The sequence below is a fragment of the Lepidothrix coronata genome, unplaced genomic scaffold (assembly GCF_001604755.1).
Source record: "Lepidothrix coronata isolate B3197 unplaced genomic scaffold, Lepidothrix_coronata-1.0 Scaffold59, whole genome shotgun sequence".
NCBI lineage: Eukaryota > Metazoa > Chordata > Aves > Passeriformes > Pipridae > Lepidothrix > Lepidothrix coronata.
The window spans coordinates 3,068,594-3,091,936 of NW_016690239.1; the positions used below are offsets into that span (position 1 = coordinate 3,068,594).

Consider the following 23,343-nt stretch of genomic DNA (forward strand, 5'->3'; position numbering starts at 1 on the left):
CAAAATTAAAAGCTTATTTAAATTTAACAGCAGGACAGAAATATATAAAGCATGTATTTTAGGAGATTATAAAAATGTTTGTTCATATACATCCAGTGCAGAAGGCATTCATATTACATCTTTGTTTATTAAGACAGTGGTAAAAACTCACTCTGAAGTGTTTCAAGTTCAGCCTTAGCCAGGGCATCTTCTTTCGCCTTCATTTTTGTTTCTTTATATTCTACATATAATTGTCTGGCATCCTTTAAGAAAACGTTGCAATGGCATTAGCATCCTTATACAAACAAGTTATTGCAATGGCTCTGTTTTAAGTTCTCAATTAACCTCGAAAAAAATTTTAAGATATATTTGTTTCCTTGAGTTACATCAATTTTCTGTCTAGAAAGTATTTGCTCAAAATGTAGAATTTGTGTAATAAAGGTTCAAATGTAATAGCATTGATATTATAGACTATGATGCTCATTGACAACCTGAAAAGCAAAATGATTAGAGAAACTACCTACAGCTTTGGAAGAGGCCATGTACCCCTGCCTTTGTTGACATCAGCAATCTGAAAGTTCAACAGAGAAAGAAAAGTTTTTAATTAAAGTAGTGTGTGCAGGGACAAACAAAGGCAACTGCTGGGCAGCAGTCACCTTAGTGTGAACTCATTAAGGTAACACTAACTGCATGTTCCAGCTTGTTCCCCTTTCTTTTTTAAATCAACTTCTACATTGCTATTAAAGTGTTGAAAATAATAGATATTGTTTTTTTCTCCAAAGATTAAATTCTAGTTTGAAATCTATATACCAAATGTATACATAAAAGTAGAAATCTTGCCACAAATACCACAATAAGGTACACGTTTCCAAAATCTGATGAATTAATAATTATAGATTTGCATTGAAAGCTTTCCAAATTGAACAACCAGATTGTTGAAGTAAGAAGTATGGAGAGTTTTCTTACTCTCACTTACCAGCTTAAGAGATTTCTATACTCATTCAAAACCAAGGAATTTATAATAGAAATGCTGAAATACACAAGTTGTTATTTATGTTTTCCAAGCATGCAGAATATCTATTGTATTACATAAAAATTACAGAATTAGATAAACCCAATTTTAGTTCTTCATAGCCAAAAATAATTTCTTGTTATTACACTAACAGTACCATTTTATATATAAAAAGGGTGATTTAAACTTTAATGTAGAATGTATTGTAAAACAGTAGTAAATGTTTTTTTATAATTTCAACTGTAATTCCATAGATTTGAACACAACCTGGTATCATTAACATGAAATAAGACATCTTAACAAATCTTGAAAAAAACCAAAAACTGAGGTAAGCAGTCATTATTGCTGCCTCTAATGGTAGAAATCATTCAAAACCGTTTCTTCCTGCAAAGATACTGTGACACAACAGTTGTTCCTCATGTTATGCTGGCATCTACCCCTGCAAAGAGACTTGAGGGAGGTGGGAAAACACAGGACAGGAACCACGGCCCAGCTCTGAGCAGAACTTTGTAATGTTTTGGAGACATCTCATCAATGCAAGTCAGCATGTCTGAAGAACAACTCTAACAAATTGCCACAAAAGAACAGTAAGGTTCCACCTCCTTCCAAAATATCTCTTCTTACTCTCTATTTGTCTTTACATTGGGTACAGGAAATGGGAAGTTATGTTTCTTTGCCAGGTGTATGTAGAAATCACTGAACACAGAAGTAATTTTAAAGAGTTTACATAACTTTTTGCTGCTGGAACATAACAGAAGAGAGCATCTCACATGCTTATAAGTTTTGGGTTTGGGGATGGGGAAGAGGGGTTTTTTGGTGGTTTTAGTAGAACTGTGGTCAAAAAAAATGTGTAGGTACAGGAGGACTAGTATTAACATTTGAGGAAATGTATTCAGTTTCTGTGTTAGAACATTAAATTAGAAAATTAGGATCAACATTGATTCTCTTTTTAATATATATTTTATATATAATTATATTTATATTTTATATTTATTATTGGTTCTCTTTTTTATATATATATATATATATATATATTTACCTGAAATATGAATTCCCTACCACATATGGCAACTTTATTTATACTCTCCGGATCTGGACTATTTGCTTCATTAAGAAACAGGACCAGCCATAAATGCAATGGTTTACTTCTGCTGTAAGTTTGAGACATTTGGGTTGCATGGCATACACAAGACTCAGACATACTGATACCCAAAAAACGCTTTTGTTTAAGGCTATGATTTCAAAATGGCTACAATTAACTGGCATTTAAATTTAACCCATTTGACACTGAAAGCCAATATTTGATGCTAAATTCTGGTGTAAAATCCATTATTGCTTGTGGGATCTCCAGACAGCAGGCACTAGGGGGTAACTGTCAATCTCTCCAGCACGTCAATCACAGAACAATTGGAAATGTGGCTCAGATGAAAATGAGACACAATAGCTGAACAACAAAGAAAACTAGTCAGAAGCACATAAATGAAATTTGGTAGTATTGTTGCTTTATAGATATAAAATGGATTATCACTACAAATGGAGTAATATGCAGGTAATCAAGGCAACATCAGTCTTTTATCTTATTGATAAGTTTATTATAGCTGGTACCATAATAGCAAAAAAAAAAAAGGGAGACTGCACATTTTGAAGCACAGACAAATGTATACATATAAAGAAAAGCAAAGGGAAAAAATCAACTAAAAGCTTTATTCAAAATGGATTTTGAAGATTTGAAAATCAAATCCTTCCCAGAAAAGCATAAGAAATGGCTCTACAGGTTGTAAAAAGAAATTAAAAGGCATACCTGAGTAAAGATTTTAGCCACAGACACAATTTTATGGGTATTAGACCCTACAGGTCAAAATGAAAAAACACTAGAAAACCATCTAAAATAGGAAGTTCTTTGAAGAAAACTTCTGCCTTAACATAAATAAGCCCATTTCAATTTACTCCTCATTAGCTTTCAATCAGTCTAAACAGGAATATTCATTTTCAAGCATATTCAGTTTTGGTAGCGTAAGTATTTAAAAATAGATTTACGTTCAGATTTTTTACTTTTCCAACATGATAAATTTAAGCAGTCACTTTGTCTCAATGCAAACATTTTAGGGCCCTAAAGACACTGGCAACATCGATACAGTCTCTTCCAATCTAATGCTCCTCCCCCAAGAATCGGTAATGATTTTACAGCTCAAAATATGTGCAACATCAAAAATTTATACCTGACATATACTTCACCTTCTAGAGGTAATAAACATAAGAAAAGCAACATTTTTGTACCTCTGGGGATGGAAAGATACAGAAAAAAGAGACACACAAGTACAAAGTTTGGAACACTTCTAACTAAAAGCTCCACTTTACCTAATCGGAAATATTTTGTTCTCATTTGCAGGAGTTTAAGAAGTTTTCAGAAAGAGCATCAATACAAATACATTACTTCTTCTCATCAGCAAAGCAGTAACATGTAATTAGTTAAGCAAAAATAATAAAGAAGAGGGCTGATATATGCTGGTTTATTATACTACAATTTCAAATATAGACTTTCCAAAAAGGAACAGAATGAAGAAAGAATGTATTGGAAATGCAGAGTTCTGCTGTATTTCTAAGTTATATTTAAACTGTCATATATAAGAAGTTCCTGTGTTTACCCTCATATTTAATAAAAATTTTCAAAAAGTGTTGTGGAATAAAAATGAAAACACATATTTTCAATATTTTAATCACAAATAAGAACTAAGAATACTGAAAAATCCTTGAAAATATAGTTTCTCTCTTTTTATCAGTATCATGTCATGTTAATAAATTTGAGATTGCCAAGACAAAACTGAGCTTGCGTTATGCAGAAATAGAGAAACATGTGATACTGGACTTTCAAGGGGTTTTTTTCATTTGTTTGGGGCTTTGGGGTTTTGGTTGGGATTTTATGTGGGGTTTTTTTGTTTGTTGCTTTTAAATCAGCAGATACAGCATTTATTCAAACTGTGCTAATTCTAGAACCGAAAACTTCAGTTCTGAGTAAGACTCAGTCATTTTGGCCTCTCCTTGACTTTTGGAGAGGGTGATGAGGTTTTCTTTGTTTGTTTGCTTTGAGGCTTTTTGATTTTGGCCGTTTTTCCTCCAGTTAATCTTGCTGGTTTTCTGGTCTACCTCAGAAACACTGGAGATCAGGAGAGGGAAGGAAAACATTGGAAACAACTTGCTGTATTTGTCATATGTGAATCTTCATTTCAGATTTTGTGATAGAATCAGTTCCTTATCTTGGTTCCCTGGGTAAGGGATTGATACAAACAAAATGCATCCCCTCAGAATTTACAGTTAACTGAAAACTCTCCCACAAGCATACTTAAAGTCAGTATATTGAAATAATTTTCTTTGGACTAATTTTTATTAAATCAATCTATAGACTTAAAGATAAATACTTGTACGGAGTTTCTGAACCAATTTTTTGGTTTTTTTGAGTGCAGTGTTATTGTACAATTTATATTAAAAAAAGAGAGAAAGGAATTAAATTAAATTTACTGCAACAGCTGACCTTCAATTTGCCATTTCTATGCAATAAAAATGCAAGCCATTATACCACAGCAAAAATACTCTTTGGATGGGTTTCTAAACCAGTGATTTCAACGTGTTATGGTAAGAAATAATGTTAAAAAAAAAAAAAAGTTGAACATAATGATTTATACTTCTCTTTGGCATTTTTACATCTTTGCCCAAAGGCAATCTAGTAAATAAATAAGAATTACATTATTTTCTCCTGTGTAATCAGAAAATCCCGCTTCGACCTTGGGCTAATACCAGGTGTGGTGAGGCTCTTCAGCTGTGCACAGCCTGTGGGCAGTTGCAGCGTGGTTCCCGAGCCTCGAGTGCACCAGGTGACCAGCAGCTGGCGGTGGCACTGCAGTACCTGCTGGGAATTCCACGTGCCCAGTGGTGAGACTAAGGCAGCCAGAAGTGGGAACAGAGGCCAGTGCTGCAAGGCCTCTCTGGGACCCATTTCACACCCCATGAAGCCTCATACCACAACAGAGCAGTTCAATTAACTGAGAGCCAGTATTGCCTCATACGCAGGAGCTCCTGTCGGATCTACAATCCTCTGACATGTGTGGTAGGACATGTAGACATACAGTAAGTGATCTGAAGAAGCTGCCACAGCAGAGCAGGCAATTAAAAGCAAATTTGTTTACTGTCTTACATTTACTTGAAACTTTTACTATGCACCACATTTTGTCTCCAGAGCCTCAAACAATACCCTGTTAGGAACAAATTATTTTTGCTCACTTGCATACACCCAGAATACTTGTTTTACCATCCCCTCTCCTCTGACCTGCTTCTAAGCTTCTAATTGACCTCAGGGTCAAGAGCTTCATCCCTACTTTGGTTCTCCCAACAGCTGTGAAATAGCAAGAAACAGAGCAAATGGGAAATCACTCGTGCCACACATCCTGCAACTGCTCACTCCCCACAAATTATATCAACATGGGTGCTGTACAGTGAATTGGAACATGTCAAAACCCTGTAAAGCTGGGGAATAAAGATATATTTAACCTTACTGACTTGAATAAAGCCCTTTTTTTAAAAAAAAATATTTTTTAAGGCATACATTATTAAATGCAATAAAGTTTGTTTTAATCTCACACAATTTTATATAGTCAAATGTGAAGAGAAAAACAACTCACAAATACAACATTTGCTGTTCTAATCAAATCTTGCTTAAAAGCTAACTTGCCAAAGGAGATGCCCTGCTGGCAAAGCCTCTTGAGTTTAATGACACATTGCCAATCCGTTTAAGGCCAAAGCTGAACCATCTCTAAACAGGTGTTGAACTGTGATCACGGATAAAAAGAAAACCTGAGCAAAAAATGCCAAGAAATTAAACACCTCTGGGTCACTAGTTTGAATCTATTCCAGGCTACTAAATCAGCTACAGTAATTACCATCTGGTAGCCTACATAAAAATAAATTACTGGCCTTTTTGTTTTAATTCACTCTGTGCTACACAAAGGTCTTTATAAACACAAGTTTCAATTGTAATTGAAAGCTTTGTTGATAATCTCACTGGGTTATACCCAGTGCAACTACATATTGAGCACGAACTGCCTTCTCATTACTGGCAAGCCACCAGAAGTCCTCCCATCAGCTCACTGCAAGGGTGTGTGCACTACACCTACAGGGTTAGAGACAAAAGAAGGACACTTTATTTTCTTATAAAGAACCCATTTCTGTCTGAAACAAACAGAAATGCTTTCTGTTTCATTACCCTCAGGACAAGGGCTCATAATTTAGTTGGTGTAAAAATAAAGCCATTCATTGCTAAACTTCACCACATCAATGTGGAGGAAAAGTAGTTGAAAGGAATACTAAGAAACACTCCTATCTTTTGTTTTCTGAAGGAAATATTTTGTGAAGAATAATTAACAATATTTTTTAAAGGACCACTTCTCTTAAGTTGTGTGTCTGCACACCCAAAGAAAAATCCCTAGTCAGCTGTTTTTGGAATAAACTGCAATTTATTTATGACAGTTCTTCCACAAAAGAACACATTAACACAACTGTCTGTTCCATATTGCATACGCTACTTGAACTGAAATTCTTGCACACTACATGTAGCTAGTTTATTTCTTTCTAAGAAGAAATTTTAGTTCCAATGATAGTTTTAATTGATTTTTTGTGGGGTCTTTCCCCTTCTTCTTCTTTTATCTATTTTTGTAAATAAAAAACCTTCTTCCAGGTCATTCTCACGAAAGAGTTAACTATAAATGACCTTAGAAACAATTTGCATTCTTTTCCTATCTTTTTCTTAACCACATTATAAGAATTAAACTTGGTAATAGTCTATGTAATTTACACTCCACCTAATGCTTCTTTCATAGCACAGATATTTGATTTATGATACATTTTACATATTCTACTCCCTTTGTTTCTTCAAACAAGCTTGAAGACACTGTTTTCACCCCTAAATTAAACTGAACTAAATGCGTGGATATAAAAACCTATGTAGTCTCTCTCAAAATACAATTGTCAACAGTTTAAAAAAACCACTCATTTTCTTAGTTTCTCTCATCCTCTCGCCCATTTTTCTTCCAGTTTCTTGACATAAAATGCAGGCTACAATAAAATGCCATAGGCCATCACAAGGGCATGCAAACAAAGCATTTTTCCTCAGTGAAGGCCCACCTTAATTATTTTAAGTGCCTCCTTCTGAAATCTGACATTTTGAAGGAGGAAGGGAAGTAGGAGAAAGACACTCAATTGGACAAATGAGAGCCAGGCGTGGGCAGAAGCTCAGCAACCTGAACCCACAGACAGAGCTGCTCTAAGCAAAATAGTCACATTAACTAATGGAGGCAGAGAGGGATGCTAGATAAAAGAAATTCAATATGAGAACAAAAAGTTTAAATAGACCTCTGCCTGTATTTTTTGTGTTGTTGGGGTTTTATTTTTTGGTGGTGTTCTTGGTTTGGTTTTGTGTTTGTTTTGGTTTGGGGTTGTTTTAAATAAAGTCTCTTCTGAGGAAGAACTTGTGTACACAGGCAGGTGGTTTTGTTTCCTTAATTTGAGGAAACAGTTTAGCTGTTTCACCAGCAGGGCTTTGAAAAACTCAATGGCAGAAGAAACATCCAATTAAAAGTATTAACTCTTACCCTACCCTGTCCCAAACAGGGTTCATTTAAATATGGAAGCATTTTTAGAAGTCCATCTACAATTGCATTAGTTGCAGGTGAATGACAGCCAATTTTGAAAACAACTTGTTGGCTCTTAAATGACTGAAGAAATCCTTAGAATTAAAGCAATAAACAACTAAAATTTGTCATGTCCATTCTGATGTCAACCACTGCAACACCATGTTAAATAATCTGCATGTGTAACCTGGACATATAACACTACCCAGTATCTGTAGGATCCTTCTTCTAGAAAAACTGCCCTAGTGATTCTACTTACATTAAAAGCATGAAATACTCAGAAATCTCAAGCCTGTGCTAGTGTTGAAGAGAAAAGCACTTATATTCAAAACAGGATTGCTGCACCAGGGTATAATCTTACAACTACAGATAACTTTTTACTCTATGTTGGTAACTGCAATTAAGGCAGAACTTGCCTTAATAATTTGAGTTAAAAATAACTCAAAGAAGCCCAGACTCTCTGTCCAGGACAACCTACCAGGCATCTTTTCAACTGTCATTTCAGAAAACAGCTCCAACATGAGGTCACTGCTGCTTTTACACTCTTTAGAAGAGGTAATAATTCTTTAAGTATTGTTAACTAATAAGCTAGAGTAATTTATTTCAGTTACCTGAAGTCCTGAATATTCTTAATATTGAAGATTATATATGATGTATTGTATTTTAACTTACATAATTAGCAAGTACCATTAAACAACAACAAAACAAACCCTGCAGTTAAGCAGTAGTGTCATTCATATATGGGGCAATTTACTCTAGAACCTCCATCTCTTTTCTTCCTCCTTGCATCGAAGCCTTTCTGCTCTGACTTCCTCTACATCACGCTTCCTCTGCCACCAAACCCCTGTTTGGTAGTCTCCAATTTTCCAGAAGTTATTGGACTTTTTTTTTTCTACTACCATTAATTCAATGGATCAGGAATCCAAAGAAAGGCTAAGTTCTACAAAGCACAAAACATGGCTTTTGTTGTATTCATCTTTTTTGCCTATTCTAAGCAGACATAGGAGCTGCTTTTTGAACAGCAAATCTGAAATCTGTTATACTGATGTAACACTCTATCTTAATGTCATAAAAGTGATAAGAAGTCCATAAGAAGTCCTAATTTAAAATTATTCATGAATCTTACTATATCCTGTATTTTTTGAATATTTTACAATCAAGACAAAAGGGAAAGTACTATAATTATGAATAAACTTTTAAAAATGCAGCAACAGTTTGCTGACCTTAATTATTTTCTATCCGACTCACCCCAGTGAGGGATGAGCATCAGAGCTTAATTGGGACACAACAGTTGATTAAGCACAATTAATTTGCTTTAAAACTTGCAAAAAGAAAGGTTTCTTTAATAAAATAGCCACATAGTTCTGATGAAATTTTTAAAAGAGGAAGAACTATTAACTTTTGCATCTCTTTGTAGGAAAAGTTAAAGGCTATAAAAATGGATGCTGAGAGACCAGACTGTATTGCATTTATAACTTTTACAAGGTTTTTGCTAACAAGGTATGAATTCTGAACTACAGGTTTATTTCCATCTTGAACATAGACAAAAACCAAACACTAATGACATTTATACTACTTGTGCTTTTAAATTAATACCCAGTATTTCTCTAAACCAAGGTAAATCCACCTTGCATTCCCTGATCCATATTAGCAGAGACAAGGGTATTAAAAACAAAATCATGTATTCAAGGGAAAATAAAAGAAAGAACAGGTGATACTAAAAAAGTTATTCTGATAACTGATCTGACAATACTTACACTGGTTGAATACCAGCTAAATTTTACAGTTTACAGTATTAGATTAAAACCCACAATTGTGAGCAAGTCTGCCACATTGATGTTCAAAAAATACAACCATAGCTTTGTTACTTTATCTTAGTAATTCCAGGTATCAATTTGTATCATTATTCACTGAATTAAAGAAAGGAAACTCAATCAGAAAAACCAATTTCACTGTTACCTCAAATTTAAATGACATATTAAAATTTGCTAGGAAATTGCCAATTTGAGATAAAAGTACTTCTGTCAAAATCACTTAAAAGACATTGCTATTCCTAATTAGATGGATATATATCACTCTTCTCCCATCATTTATTCTTGTAGTTTTGTGTAACAGAAACTGCTTCCCTAGCACGTTAAGATTAATATCCAGTTGGAATATATTCATATCCCCATGAATTTGATATTAAAATTGCCTTCAAAGAGTAATTTATATACACACACACATATATGGTATGTGCTTGAGCCAAAATATTAATTAAGAACAAGTGCTAAGTGCTACACATCTGATTATGCATCATCAAGAAAAATAAAGTAATACAATTTAAAATTATTACTATTACCTGGAATAGCTGAGGTAAAGCTTTCACTGTGAGACAAAACCATATTCCCAGCTTGCATGGAAGTAAGTCATGCCATTGTGGTTTGTCCAGTATTCTGCAGTCAAATAAAATTGTAGGTTTTTCATTATTGCCACACAATCTCCAAAGAAAGAAAAGCCAAAGAAATTTCCCATTATCATTTAAGATGATTAGCATTTGTCAACTCCCACAAAAATGTCTAACTACATAATATTAAACATACATTTTGAATATTTAATTCAAAATATGTAACAGATAACTTCTAATAATTACTGTATTTTGATCTCCTTAAAGGGCTTTTCTTCAGGAAAATAAATTCATAACCCACATAATCAGTTTCAAAAAAACCCAAATCAAAAGAACACTCAAGCCTCAACCAAGTGTTCACAAGTGCTGACAACCAGATATGAAGACTGTAGCATAAACAAAACAATACATAAAAATTAATGTCATTTGCAGTTCACTGGAGCATTACTCACTGATGTCATCAGGAAAGACGACAGGCAGAATGGTCTCTGATCTCCATCCCACATTGATCCAGTTCATACCCCTGCTGTGTGAACTATTTAAACCCTTTATTTCTTTCTATGAATCAACAGAAGAAATGGTGGTATCTTTTGGAGCGTCCTGAAAGTCACTATTTCCCTATGTGTTCCTTGACAAACAATGCGTTAGAAGCCTTTACCAACATGCTTGTTTTTAAGTTGATCAGATAAAAAGCATTTAATCAGACAAGCATTAAAACCCCATTAAAACTCCTTGCTTGGTATAGTAACAAACTAAGGTTCAAATTAATTGAAATTCATTAATTGTAATCAAAGGCAAAAACCTTTAAAGACGGAAAAAGTCATAAAGTCTTCTAAAATCAACTTATAGAAATATTACACTTTGATAAGCCAGATATCATTAATTCAGCCTTAATATTTCAATTATTGTTGATCTGCTGGATAAATACCACATGTTAATTTACAAATCAAAACCTGAAAACACATCTACACTTGCACACTTCGTATCAGCAATGGCTGTTGCTACAAATACTGTTACTCTTCTCACAAAACATTTCAAAGATGCAAAGAGAAAATGGCAGAACTAAACCAGTAACTGACAAAATGTTTAAAATGCAGAAAACAAGAGATTTCCTTCCCACCTTTCATTTTTGTCTAGAGCAGCGAGTTTGGCTTCATCTGTACTCCTGATGCCTGTTTTTTTCTTCTTCTCCCTCTTTTTTCTGCTAAGCAGTTCATCCTGATGTAGAAAGAACTATGGTTACAGGTTATCATTAGCATGTAAACCACAAATGTTACTGGGACTCTTCTGTGAAGGGTAAACAGTAGAGTAGCATTTATGCAAATGCATCTGGAGTCCTACATGATTAAGTAAAATGATCTATCTTAACAATAACTGTTGCCATGGTATCCAGTCTTTAAACACACATGAAGTCCAGTTCTGTCACTCATGTGTATCTCCATAGCAATCAAAGTTTTCTAAGAGGAGAAAGCATTCAACTTCCCTCCTTTCTCATTCATCAACTTCGATAATGCAGTGGAAAATAAAAAAAGTAAATAGATGCTAATGTATGAATATTTTTCAAGTTATGCTAAGTCTTCTTCCTACTCTACTAAGTGCAATAGACTTTTCTATGACAAAAAATAAAATTATCAAAAAATAATGTGGTTTATACTGCTTACCAATTCCCCACCGTTAACAAAAGCTCACAACAAAAAAGCATTTAGCTAAGAAGAAAGGCAAACCAAGTATGAATTTTATACTAATAAAACCTGATTATTTTTAAACACCACTTAGGAAAACCACAGACATGACTACAGTAGCATATTATTCTGCATCAACGAATGACAGAAGAGTTTTACTTTCTCTTCTTCCTTTCAGTTAAAAACCAAAGGACTATCTCTTGCAATTTATTACCAATTCTAGGAAAACTAAGTGGGTTTTAGACTACTATTTCTGACGTATTAAATATCTCATGCTGTAATTATCACCATTTAAAATATAATCCTTTTAAAATATGAAAAATGCAAATTTAAACAAGGGGAAGTGGTAAAGATCTCTATAATATGCAAACTTCTGCAGGAAATTCAATACTAATAATTGAAGCAAGTTTGATTTATTACCAATACTTACCAGCTGTTTTTCCAGGTAGATTGACCAAACCACAGCATAATGACCCACTGTGAGTATAATGAACAAGAGTAATGCCAGCTCAGCATTGCTCATTTTTCTCACCCGCCTGTAGTAGAACACAGGCTGTCGCCAATCTGGTAGTCCATTGATCAGAATATCATCATACCTACAGTAGCAAACATAACAGGTTTCATGGAGAGCTAAAAATTAAATAAGCCAAACCATCCAATTATAAAACAAAAGATAATCCACAGCGCGCTTGAATAATACACACACAAAAGATCATTTTGTAATTTTTTTTATTTTTTTTTTAAGAGAGCAGTGTCTTGTTTTGTCAGCAGCTAGGCTTGCATCTGGAAACAAACAGAGGACAGAACCAAAGGCTTGGGAAATATTCCTAGTCTTTTGCAGGGAAAAAAAAAGAAATAATTCAAACGCTCCTGCAACGCTCCCCACACACACCCCCTGCCCATCAAGCCCATCCAAGTTCATTCACTTCTGAAATAAGAGGCTTCAAAAACGTAGATGTGTTCTACCTGCCCAGTAATCAGTGGCCAGGTCTCCTGATAGAAGCAAATAACAACCCACTAAGTATTAAATAGGTAGCAAAGAACAAATGTCTCAAACACTAGAAACCCTTTTTTCTTTTACAAATTAAATGCACAAGTGCTGGTGGGAGGGGAGAGGTACCTTTGCTTGTTTTTGGTCCTTTAGTAGCACCATATCCATTAGGTAAAAACCTGCCAGGCTTAACATTCATTCAGCGTAAGATATGAACTTAAGTTAGAGCCTTGATATTGATGTTTGAAAACAAAGTTCACTACTTTTTTATTTTCTATTTGAAAACCTGTCTCCAAAATAAATCTATTTTGAGACAGTTTAATTTTACTAACACTACTACTAACTGTACAGAAAACATTTTATGACAATTTGTCTGTTTTCCTTCACACAAATATTTTGAAACATCATAGTATGTCTGGGGTCTTTTATTTACAATATAAAATAAATTTAAAAATAAACAAACCACAGACACGCAAACCAGATTTTTTTTAATTAACTTTTCAGAGTAAAATTTCAAACAAAAATCTCTACAGTAAACTCAAAAACCTGTATGTTTAAGATACACAACCTGTTAATCTTAAATTGAACATGACTCATTACATATTCTAATCACACCATTTCCAGAATTAAATCTGCACTGAAAGGCCTAATTTGGTGCAACACATTGACCAAAATATTTTAATTAAAAATATTCTGAGTTAGTCGCAGGCCTAATTACAGGAATAGAAATAGGGCCTATATTGTCATGCAGGTCAGTAGAACTCAGTAGTAGGTTTTTCTCAAGTAAATTGACCAATCCAGGAATAATAGCGCAGCTGCTAAACTGCCAGTCTTGACATGTAAATCAATTTAAATGCAACTACTGCACTAGCTACTTTGATAGTTATTAAATTGATACCTTGGAGATGTACTAAAAAAAGATTCCACATGCAAATTCATTTTTTAAGCAGAAAAAGAGGCAGTGGTTTTCAATTAAAAAATACACTTTAATTTAGTGCATATCTAGAAAGCTGACTTCTGATAAAACATTTGTTCAAGTTGTCACCGTTATTTCTATGCAAAAGATTTAACACCTCGGGATTCTTCTGTGTTCTGAATGCTACCAGAAGTAAAACTCATATAACAAAATTCTGTCTTCAATGATAACTACAAGAATACGAAGAAAAATATCCATTATTGTAAAACTTGACATAGTAACTTCTTTCCTTTCCTAGTAAGTCAAAATGAATTAGCTACTGATGCTTTAACACAAACGCTGTTCAGAAAAATTGCGCAGGATGTTACTCCAAAACTAAAACTTCTACTTTACTTTTTTTTAAGAAATAAGTAGAAGTTTTAGCATTTAAAAAATAATAATGCATTTACAAAAGATTTTATTGACAATAGAATGTTTTTAGAAACAAAACCATTTTTTAAAAAAATTAGGTTCATAACAAGGTTTCACATAAGATGTTCTTTTGAAAGCTTCAGAAAAATACATATAGAAGCAAGTAGTTTTTTTAATACTACTATACATTTATTAAGCAGCTGCCTTTCTTATACACTAATGGTTGTTAATTGATGTACTGAAAAAGTGGCCACTGATTAAATAAGGCCCATATATGCTGATGGTAATAATACAGTAATACGTAAACCAAGATTTCAAACTAATGTTTGGCAACCATATTCTATTATAAATTATCTGTTGAGAAAAAATAAATTAAGACAGCAGAGTCTCTTGCATTAAGCGCTTTAAACAGCACTCGGTATTTACCAGGCTACGTCCCCTGCTCTGAACAACAGTCTCCAAGGATTAAGTCTCAGAATCAATGCTCTATTGATTTTACTATCAATGAGCATTATGGCTCACACGACTGGCCATTTTAAGGGAAGATAGCTTCTATTATAACCCACTTTTTAGAATATATACTGTTAAAAGATAAATCACTGCTTTCAATAGTCATTAAGCTCTGTATTTGAAAAATAAAGATATCAATGATTTTTAGGTTTTCAGCTGGAAAATGATCCTACTGAAACTCAGAAGCTTCCCACAATTTTTAAATCTTGATTTTTGAAATTTATAATGTGGTTTAATTAAAAGCAAGTTTCTCATTAAAGTATTTCTTTATAGAAACTTATATTAACTATGAAAGACAGTTAATCCGTGTGCATCAAGAACTACATTCACAATTAATTACAAAGCATTCTTTTGGCAACCTATATTAATTATAAATCTATGTAAGGAAAAAAAAACCCAAGCTGAAAATATATATCTGCAGTATTTTCCCCTAAAACATATGCACACAGAATAAGGCAAATTTTTTACACATGAGTATGCCTACCAGTTACCTCTGAAATGTAGCGGTCAACAAGCTGCAAAAACCCCAAAGCACTCGTACAAAACAAAAAGACAAAAACAAATCCCCACTTAGAAGTATAGAACCCTTTAGAACCCTTTAAAACTCAGGGTTCTATACAAGACTTGTTAGTCTTCTAAATAACAAGTAACAAATTGCAAGACTATTAAAATTTCTTTCTTCTGTAAAATTTCACAAAACAGTTTTTAGAACTCTTGTGAATCAATTACATTGCAAGAAAAAAATCCATTAACTGTAGTAACTAATTACAGTATCACCTATTTCAATATAATTACAATTTACTTTTCCCTTTAAGAGAGCCACTCCATTTCATATTTCAAATTATTTCAGAGATCTGATATCATTTATATACTATAACCTTGAATTAATGAGATCTATTCTGAACTACAGAAAGACTGCACTGGTACTTTTTATTTTGGGGGTGCCTTTTTTCCTCAAGCTGTCAAAGAATTCCAGTGCAGCGTCAGTTAGCACAATTTATACCTATGAATACAGAAATTCAATTATAATGAGAACTAAAATAAACACCTTTCTTACTCTAAACAAGTATATCTTGATTCCTTTGAAAATGCTTGCTGTAATCAAGCCCACATTGTTACAGAGGATGGGCCTGGTAAGTAATACAAGCTCCTTAAAACGGTAACAAACAATGAAAATAAAATCTAAGATTTTTGCCTAATTACAATTACCAGAAGTGCATAAGACTATCTTTTTTTTCATAAATTAAAATAGTCAAAGGCTAATAAATTGATTTAACAATAAATGCATCTATCTCTACATACTCTAGAGATAAACTTTGTAGAATTTTACACTCTAGCAAAATACACAGTGTGTACACAAAACAAAAATTTGTGTTCTGCTGCATGGATGTTTAATGTTAAACAGTGTTACATTAAACAAAGCTGCACATACATTTACTGTTAGAATATTTGAATGTTTTGATTATGTATCACTCCAAGTGTGATGACAAAAGTACTAACACATAATACTACTATATCCTGTAGTACTACTAATGATATCAGTGTACCTCACAAGCAGCTATAACTTTCTCAAAAAAGCAAACCACATTTTAAAGCCCTGTACTGTAACTGTCAGTAGACAAAATATAACATTTTAAGAAAGGCTTCTGCCACCAGATAAAGTAAAAATACACTGATGGTTTTAGAAAAATAATTACATGTAGCTGGCCAACAGATCCACCTTTTTAGAACACTTTCTCTACTCACACAAACAACACCTTTGACGTTCGCCAAGATGCGGAGAAGAGGTTTTATTGTTTCAAAGTGAGTTTATCACTCTCTCATACAGCGTAAGACCTTATTCCTGCCTTTGCTGCCTCCAGTGTGTGCACACAGGACCAATGCTGCATTACATCACTTTGGAGATGAACAGTGAGAGGCAGGCACAGCTAACTTCACTACAGAAGCAGAAGCCTGCAGCTCACTCTTCTCTCAGCGGTGGAAACCCATGTTCCAAATCATTTAGGTGCCTAATTGTGAATTCACAGCTCAACTGCCAGAATTTCTCACCAACCTGTAAGAAGTAGAACTAATTTCCATCTCATCCTCATCAGGTCTTCAGGTCAGGTTTAAAAAAAAACCCTCAAGAAAACAAACACCCAGGGAAATCTGGCAGAAAGCCCTGTTACAGTGTCTCTGGAATGAGTATAAAACTGTGGTAATAAGCCCTGAGAGACCAAAGGTGCATAGTTTTTCCCCAGTGCATGGGCATCACAATAAACTTCGAGCCTCTTCAACTAGGTCCGTCACCTCACATAATGCAAAGGCAAATACCAACAACTAAAGTAGAAAGATTCCAAAAAACAACAACTCCCCACTTCCCTTTGCTGTAGAGTTGCAAGAAACCCTCGAATTACTTTACAAGAGAAACTGTACTACAGGGAGAGCAGCTCCTACCACACTTACTTAAGACTTGTATTAGAGATGTGCTACAACAATGCCTTACAGGACACAGGACAGGCCACCCTCTGTTTACGAGCTCAACAGGGTTTATCATTAGACTACGCAATAAACCGGAACAACAAAGGTTTTCTCAGAGCAATAAGACCAGATAGTTCTGCTCAACATGTTATTTCTAAACTCAGTATATTGTTTCCAGAAAATTCTCTGAAAGCAACACTATTTAATCCACTACATTTATATTTATTAAACTACAGAATCAGTACCAACCATATATCCACATTGTGCAAGAAAAATATGACATTGCCTATGTACAAAATAAGTTACTGACAATTAAGTCAATCTAAGTTAGAACACTCTACTGCTGCTTTAACTTCTCATTTGTAATCATTGCTGCACTTACTAAGAGTAGTTGGGTACATTAGTCACACTTGTAACATATGCAAGGTTTAAACCATAACTGTTACAAACTACTGCATCACAGTTCCATGCAAAAAGCTTCTATTACAGCTGCAAGGAAATTCCTACAAGTTCCATGATGGAGCTAAATTCCAGAGAGGCAATATCCCAAAGTGTACCTAAACAATGTTACAAACGAAAAGGTGGGAAGATTTGGGGGATAACTCACTTCAAGTGGTCTGAAATCACTTACCTAACATTTTTTTTTTAAACTTTCCTGAAGTGTAACTTCACAATGAAATTCCCTTTAGAGGGATGAAATAAAAAAAAAAAATACAAATTTCCAAAAGTGCTTCTATGAAGTACATTTTCATGACATTTGAAGAGGGGATTAACAAAGTATATAATCTGTAGTATAAACCCCGGACTCCTGCCAAGACATCTACAAAGCCAAAATCCCTTCGAGAAATGTCTCATAAAACTCTGGTTGAAGACTTGTAAACTGAACGATGATTTACTAAAACTCCAACCCAAAAGCAAAACTCTTTTTATATCTCAGTTCTCCTGGTAATCATTGGTTGAAATGCCTATTTGTTTAAAAAAAAAAAAAAAGTTCAAAATAGTCTTCCAGAAAGCAGAGCAGCCCCAGGTTTTCAGTTCTTTATCCTATCCCTTTCAGGTTCTGTTGGAACTGCTCCTGAAGTAGCAAGGACAACTAGCATTTATTAAAAAAAATATGCTACATAAATCAAAGTTTATAATATTAGAGATAATACATCTGAAAGAGAAAACCCCTATGAACTAAGCAACAGAAAACAATGCTGAAGATGACATACACTGGAAAAAAAACCCTAAATATCATGCAACAAACCTTGTATTGACACAGGGAGGTATGATTGACAGTTGAATAGGTGGCCAAAATTTTTAACCACAGTTTTTAATAAAATAAGCAACGATAATTGGCACAACTGAGAAAAAAAAAACTGTTAAGAGATTTAAAAAATTGCTTGAAATAACAGCTGGCTTTTAAAATTCTTTCAAATACTAGTTTTAAAGGAGAAAAAAAGTCTGTCATGAAAAAATACCACCTTTCCCTTTAAGCCACATACAATCTTTAATTAAACATCTACCTAGGAATTACAAACTCAAATTATGGAAAAAAAAAAAATCATCTGATGTGTTACAATTAAGTCAAATAGGACTTGAATACAGCATTGGTATGAATGCTTTATTTAAGAACCTGTGCAATTTAACTTACGTCTGCCTCCTTTCTTCATCCTTTAAAACCTCATAGATGGCCACCAACTAAACAAACAAAAAAAGAAAACAAACACACAGAAAGACTTTACTTTATGCTTGAGTTTATAAAGTTTGAATAGTAGTATCATATTTACATCTGCCAACGAATGATCTCTGCCAATTTTCACTTTTCCCTACAAGACTAAGAAGCGAACCCAATATGCAAAACAAAAAGTGACATATTCATATACAAAGTGTCATCAGACACAAACAAGCAACTCCTGCACAAGACTTTGTCCCCTCCTCACATCTGTCAAACTGAGTTGTTTCAGTTACATCTTAAAAATAGGTATCACTTGTTTCATCCTAAAGAGCTTAGTGAAATTAAGTAGGCTGTATTTAGTCATCAGAGCTACATTACAAAGCCACGTTGTTTTTATAAAGATTCAAAGAGTGAAAAATTAAATAATTAAAACAAATAATTTTCATTAAATTATGCCTACCTAGGTCTTGTGTTGAGAATTGATCAGAAATTTTCCACACTGCTTTTGAAAGTGCAAAACATATTTTCCTCCTAAGAGTATAAGTATTATGTTCAAATTATTTTTAATATACAGGTAAATACTAAATCCAGGCTATTCAACAAGTTAATTCCAAAAAAGTGTATTTGGTTTTAGCCTAGCTACATCAGGGGGAGTGTAATTCAATGTTTAACTTATTCATTTCAAAGGTGTACCATTATTCTTACTAAAATGACAACATCATAAAAAAATTTAGATTCTATTTGCCCTAAAACTTCTATTGCCACACAATGCACTTACTTGCCTAAACTGTGTTTCCGCATTTTCATCTTTATTCTTATCTGGGTGTAAAACCAGTGAAAGCTTTCGATATGCTTTCCGAATGTCTGCAGATGAAGCATCCTGAAAAAAAGGAAAACAAAGCATTTGTCAGAAACTGATTCCCTGAACTTTCTTAAGATCTGAAGACAGTCAACCAAGTGCAGGAACTAAGGAAACATACTTTGAGACATCTAACAACCAAAACTGCAACCACCTCAGCCTAAACGACTTAACAGTCATTCAGTTTTTCATTGTAACTCCCTTCATTACCATACATCCATTACAACCACATTTGCCAATACTTCCAAACACTTTCTTGCTTAAAACCTAACCCAGGCACCTTCTGCACCATTTAAAAGTTCAAATGAAAACTGAAAATTATTGTATCTGCATATCTTCAAGACAGACATAATTTCAGCAAATTATCGTGCTCAATTTCCCAAACTCAGGACTTGCTAAGAACTCTTCCCTTATTAATATTTACATGCAATTCACTCCTAATGTGATTTCCATTCAACTTCAGCTTCACTATGTCTAAAGAACTGCATTTTTCTAAAGTAGCTTCAAATTGTGGTCTTGGAGCTATACCGTAGCACTGACATCAATCTATACCTTAACCATTATAAGAACTTCCACACATTTTAGGAGAAAAAATAAAACTCAAAATGTAAAATGATGTACCAACTTAGCTGCACAAATCAAGTTTCTGGATTAATGACTGCTATTTAGTACATGCCATAAAGATATCCAGAAACAAAGATATTCAGAGTTGTATTCTATATTATATAGGTGTTACCCTCACCAGAAGATCCACAAAGCATTACATGTCTGAGGCAACATTTTAGAAATGAACTGTTTATCTGACAAATTTTATTTCTTGATTTTATTTATACTGTTCCCAAGTATAGTCACACTCTCAAAATTACAGTGTCAATAGGGATTAAAAAAACAACGAAACCCAGATCTGAATTAGCTGTGGAACAGAGCTGAAACAAGATAATAATTAATGCAATACTGTAATTAGTCTGTCAGGCTTTTTATTACAAATCATTATTTTCATTTTAAAATTTTCAGTTTTATAACATCAGGCTTATTACAATGCTGTATACAAGTTTGGGCTCAGAGTGAATAATAAATACTGAATGAGGGGAAGGAGAAAAACAGAGGAAAATGCAGAATTTGAAAAACTCAGCTCTGAAATTATATTTTAAGGAAGTTGGTATTATCCCCTAATACAAGACCGGAGTGTCCATAGTCTCTTGTCTGTCAAAGGAAGGTGCTTTTATTACTCAAAAGAAGATCTTTCCTGAAAAGACCACATATGCATTTTTTAATTTTTCCGTTTTCAGCAGCTACTTCTAAGGCATGTGCACACCAAAGCAGAATTCCTCGCTGAAGTACCAGCTTGCTTCCAGCTTGATTACTGCCAATGAGTTGTTTCACATTGCCATTGTTTTATAGGTTTATTTTTAACTTTCAGTTAAGGGGAAGGAAGAGACAGTGACTAAACATCTATTCTAAGCTCAAAGAAACATTAAATTCTTGAGACGTAGACTTAATAGAAGTACATGAAATAAATGTGAAAATTCCATGTAAAAATATCTTTTAAAAACTAGGGATTGAGACCATGATAACCTCAACAAATGAGTGCCTCTAGACCTGGTACCTGGGATAAACAACCACAGTTTATTACTTTTCTACCACACACTTAGATGCTTGGTATTCTTTTTGGAGCACTCACAAGCTGTCCCTCAGTGCTCTTCCAATTACTTCGAACAACAAACAAGCAAAAAAAGTTACAGTGTTTTCAGCTGTATCTGAAGAATTTAAACCTTAGTTTTGTTGGGGAGCAGCAGGATTATTTGTGTAAAAGATGAAGACAAAAGGTAGTTTATATGTTTAATACTTAAGCAAAGCAAGAGATCCCAAGACAACTCTGAAATAATCAAGTTGCTTAAATATTTATGTTGCTTCACCTTGAGAAGTTGAATCAAAAATGTATAAATTCACAAAAACAGATTGTTCATCTTAGCTACCAGAAATAATATAGAGATTGTTTTGTTTCCCCTCATCTACCAACCCAGTCAGCCACTTCATAAACAACATGGGCTTGTCTTCAAACAAAATATAATTATTCAAACACTACTGTATCAAATAAAAGACGGGAAATAGTTTACTGGCCATGGTTTTAGCTAAACCATGAAAGTGATCTTTATCACCATATCAGCTGATTGTAATTAAGCCCCTAAAAGGTTGAAGAGGGTACAATAGTATCAATAGATAATTAAATATGGGATGTTACTATAAATTATTTCATTACAACTGGCACATAGGAATTTCTAAAGCAGTAAGCAACCCTTCACAATACCACCCAACACAACGCTGGGGAATGCTGTATGTTCCAAACATTTTCCTAATTAATGCTACCTACGGGTAATGTTAGGCATCTTCAGGCAAGGTTCCAGATCCTCTAGGACCTGCCCTCGACAAAAATGGTTAGTGTTTGAGAAAAGCCTCTCATCACTACAGGACTTCCTAGCAATGTAGGACTCTAAATAAGCTATAAAGAATGATTATTTTCAAACTAATGAAGAAACATCTCCCACCTGAAATCATCTGTTCTAAGGGACCATCATTTATAGCTACCTGGCTCTGTTGGCCACCTTCAGTAACATCTTCAGAAAGGCTGAGCAACAAAATACAGAGTTAAGAGTCAGTGTTTTCTGCAGACTAAGACATTATTTTACATATTAGGGTAGAAGTCCAAAGACTACAGAAAGCCATGATCACACTAAAGTTTTGTTTGTTTTAAAGAAAAAGTTCAGGGAACATGTTGGATGGCTTTGTTTAGAATTTAGAAACCTTGATCTCAGTTACATCTAGGGAGGGAAAAATAAAACCTGTATTAGGCACCTCAGTTAACAGCAGGAGCTGGTAATGTTACAGACAGCAAGTGCATTCACTGATTTCTCCAACACTGCTTCAGGTTGGCAGATTTTGCAACCAATTAAGGTAAATGAGCCTGTCACAGTGTCTCCCTCATGTGGATACAAACATCTCATGAATCACCATATTTCACCTATCCATCCTTCCAAAGCAATATCGTGCCATCATACTTCCAAAGTTGAACATCTCTTTGTTTTGGGCTAGAATTACTTCTCAGAAATACCAAACTGCAAGTCTATATTTAGGTAGGCCACAGTCTGGCCTCTTATGCATGCAAATACGCAAGTATTCACGTGGGAATTTTTAAATTCCTAACACTCTATTGAACAGTCAGAGTATCCATGTGTCTAGTTACATGACCTCTAGGTAGAAGTTAAAAGTTCAGTCTTCTACATTTTTTTCACATAATCCCCTACACTACAAACCAGTGTTTTAACACACAAAGTTACCATTTGAAGGAATCAACAGAATGTTAAAAGTTAAACACATTTCTTAAAGTTCTCTGTTGGACTCATAGATTTTTGCCTCAAGGACAATACATGTCATATTCAAAGGGTGGGGGAGAAGAGGAAACATTCTTCTCACTATTTATGACATCTGCTTTTGGCAGCTTGTTTAATTCAGACAATGAAAAATACATTACTATAATTTATTTTTCTCAGCATCCTTTTCATACTCTCTAGTCTTACCAAGATAAGTTCTATCATTACACTACAAATACATACACAGAAACACAGAAAAGATTTTTTTCACCCCCCCAAAAAAAATCTAAATAGCCATTTGCCTTCCATTCTTTTAAAATTAAATTATTGCTGAAAATGCACAAAGATTCAAATCTGGTCTCCTCCTCTGTCTATACAAATTCAGATTCCCACTACAGACTTCACTTCCATCTTTACAGTAAACAGAATAAC

At 34.0% G+C, this 23,343-nt stretch overlaps 1 protein-coding gene across 1 annotated transcript in view; it reads right to left on the reverse strand.

Annotated features, from left to right (window-relative positions):
• The window catches only part of DNAJC1 (DnaJ heat shock protein family (Hsp40) member C1), a 108,048-nt gene that overhangs the window by 50,955 nt on the left and 33,750 nt on the right, over positions 1-23,343 (reverse strand). Inside the window, exons 2-7 of the mRNA XM_017817062.1 lie at positions 19,463-19,564; positions 18,661-18,707; positions 12,167-12,332; positions 11,175-11,272; positions 10,010-10,103; positions 152-242 (exon numbers count right to left, since the gene is read on the reverse strand). Coding sequence (XP_017672551.1) covers positions 152-242; positions 10,010-10,103; positions 11,175-11,272; positions 12,167-12,332; positions 18,661-18,707; positions 19,463-19,564 — 598 coding nt within the window. The remainder of the gene's footprint in view (positions 1-151; positions 243-10,009; positions 10,104-11,174; positions 11,273-12,166; positions 12,333-18,660; positions 18,708-19,462; positions 19,565-23,343) is intronic.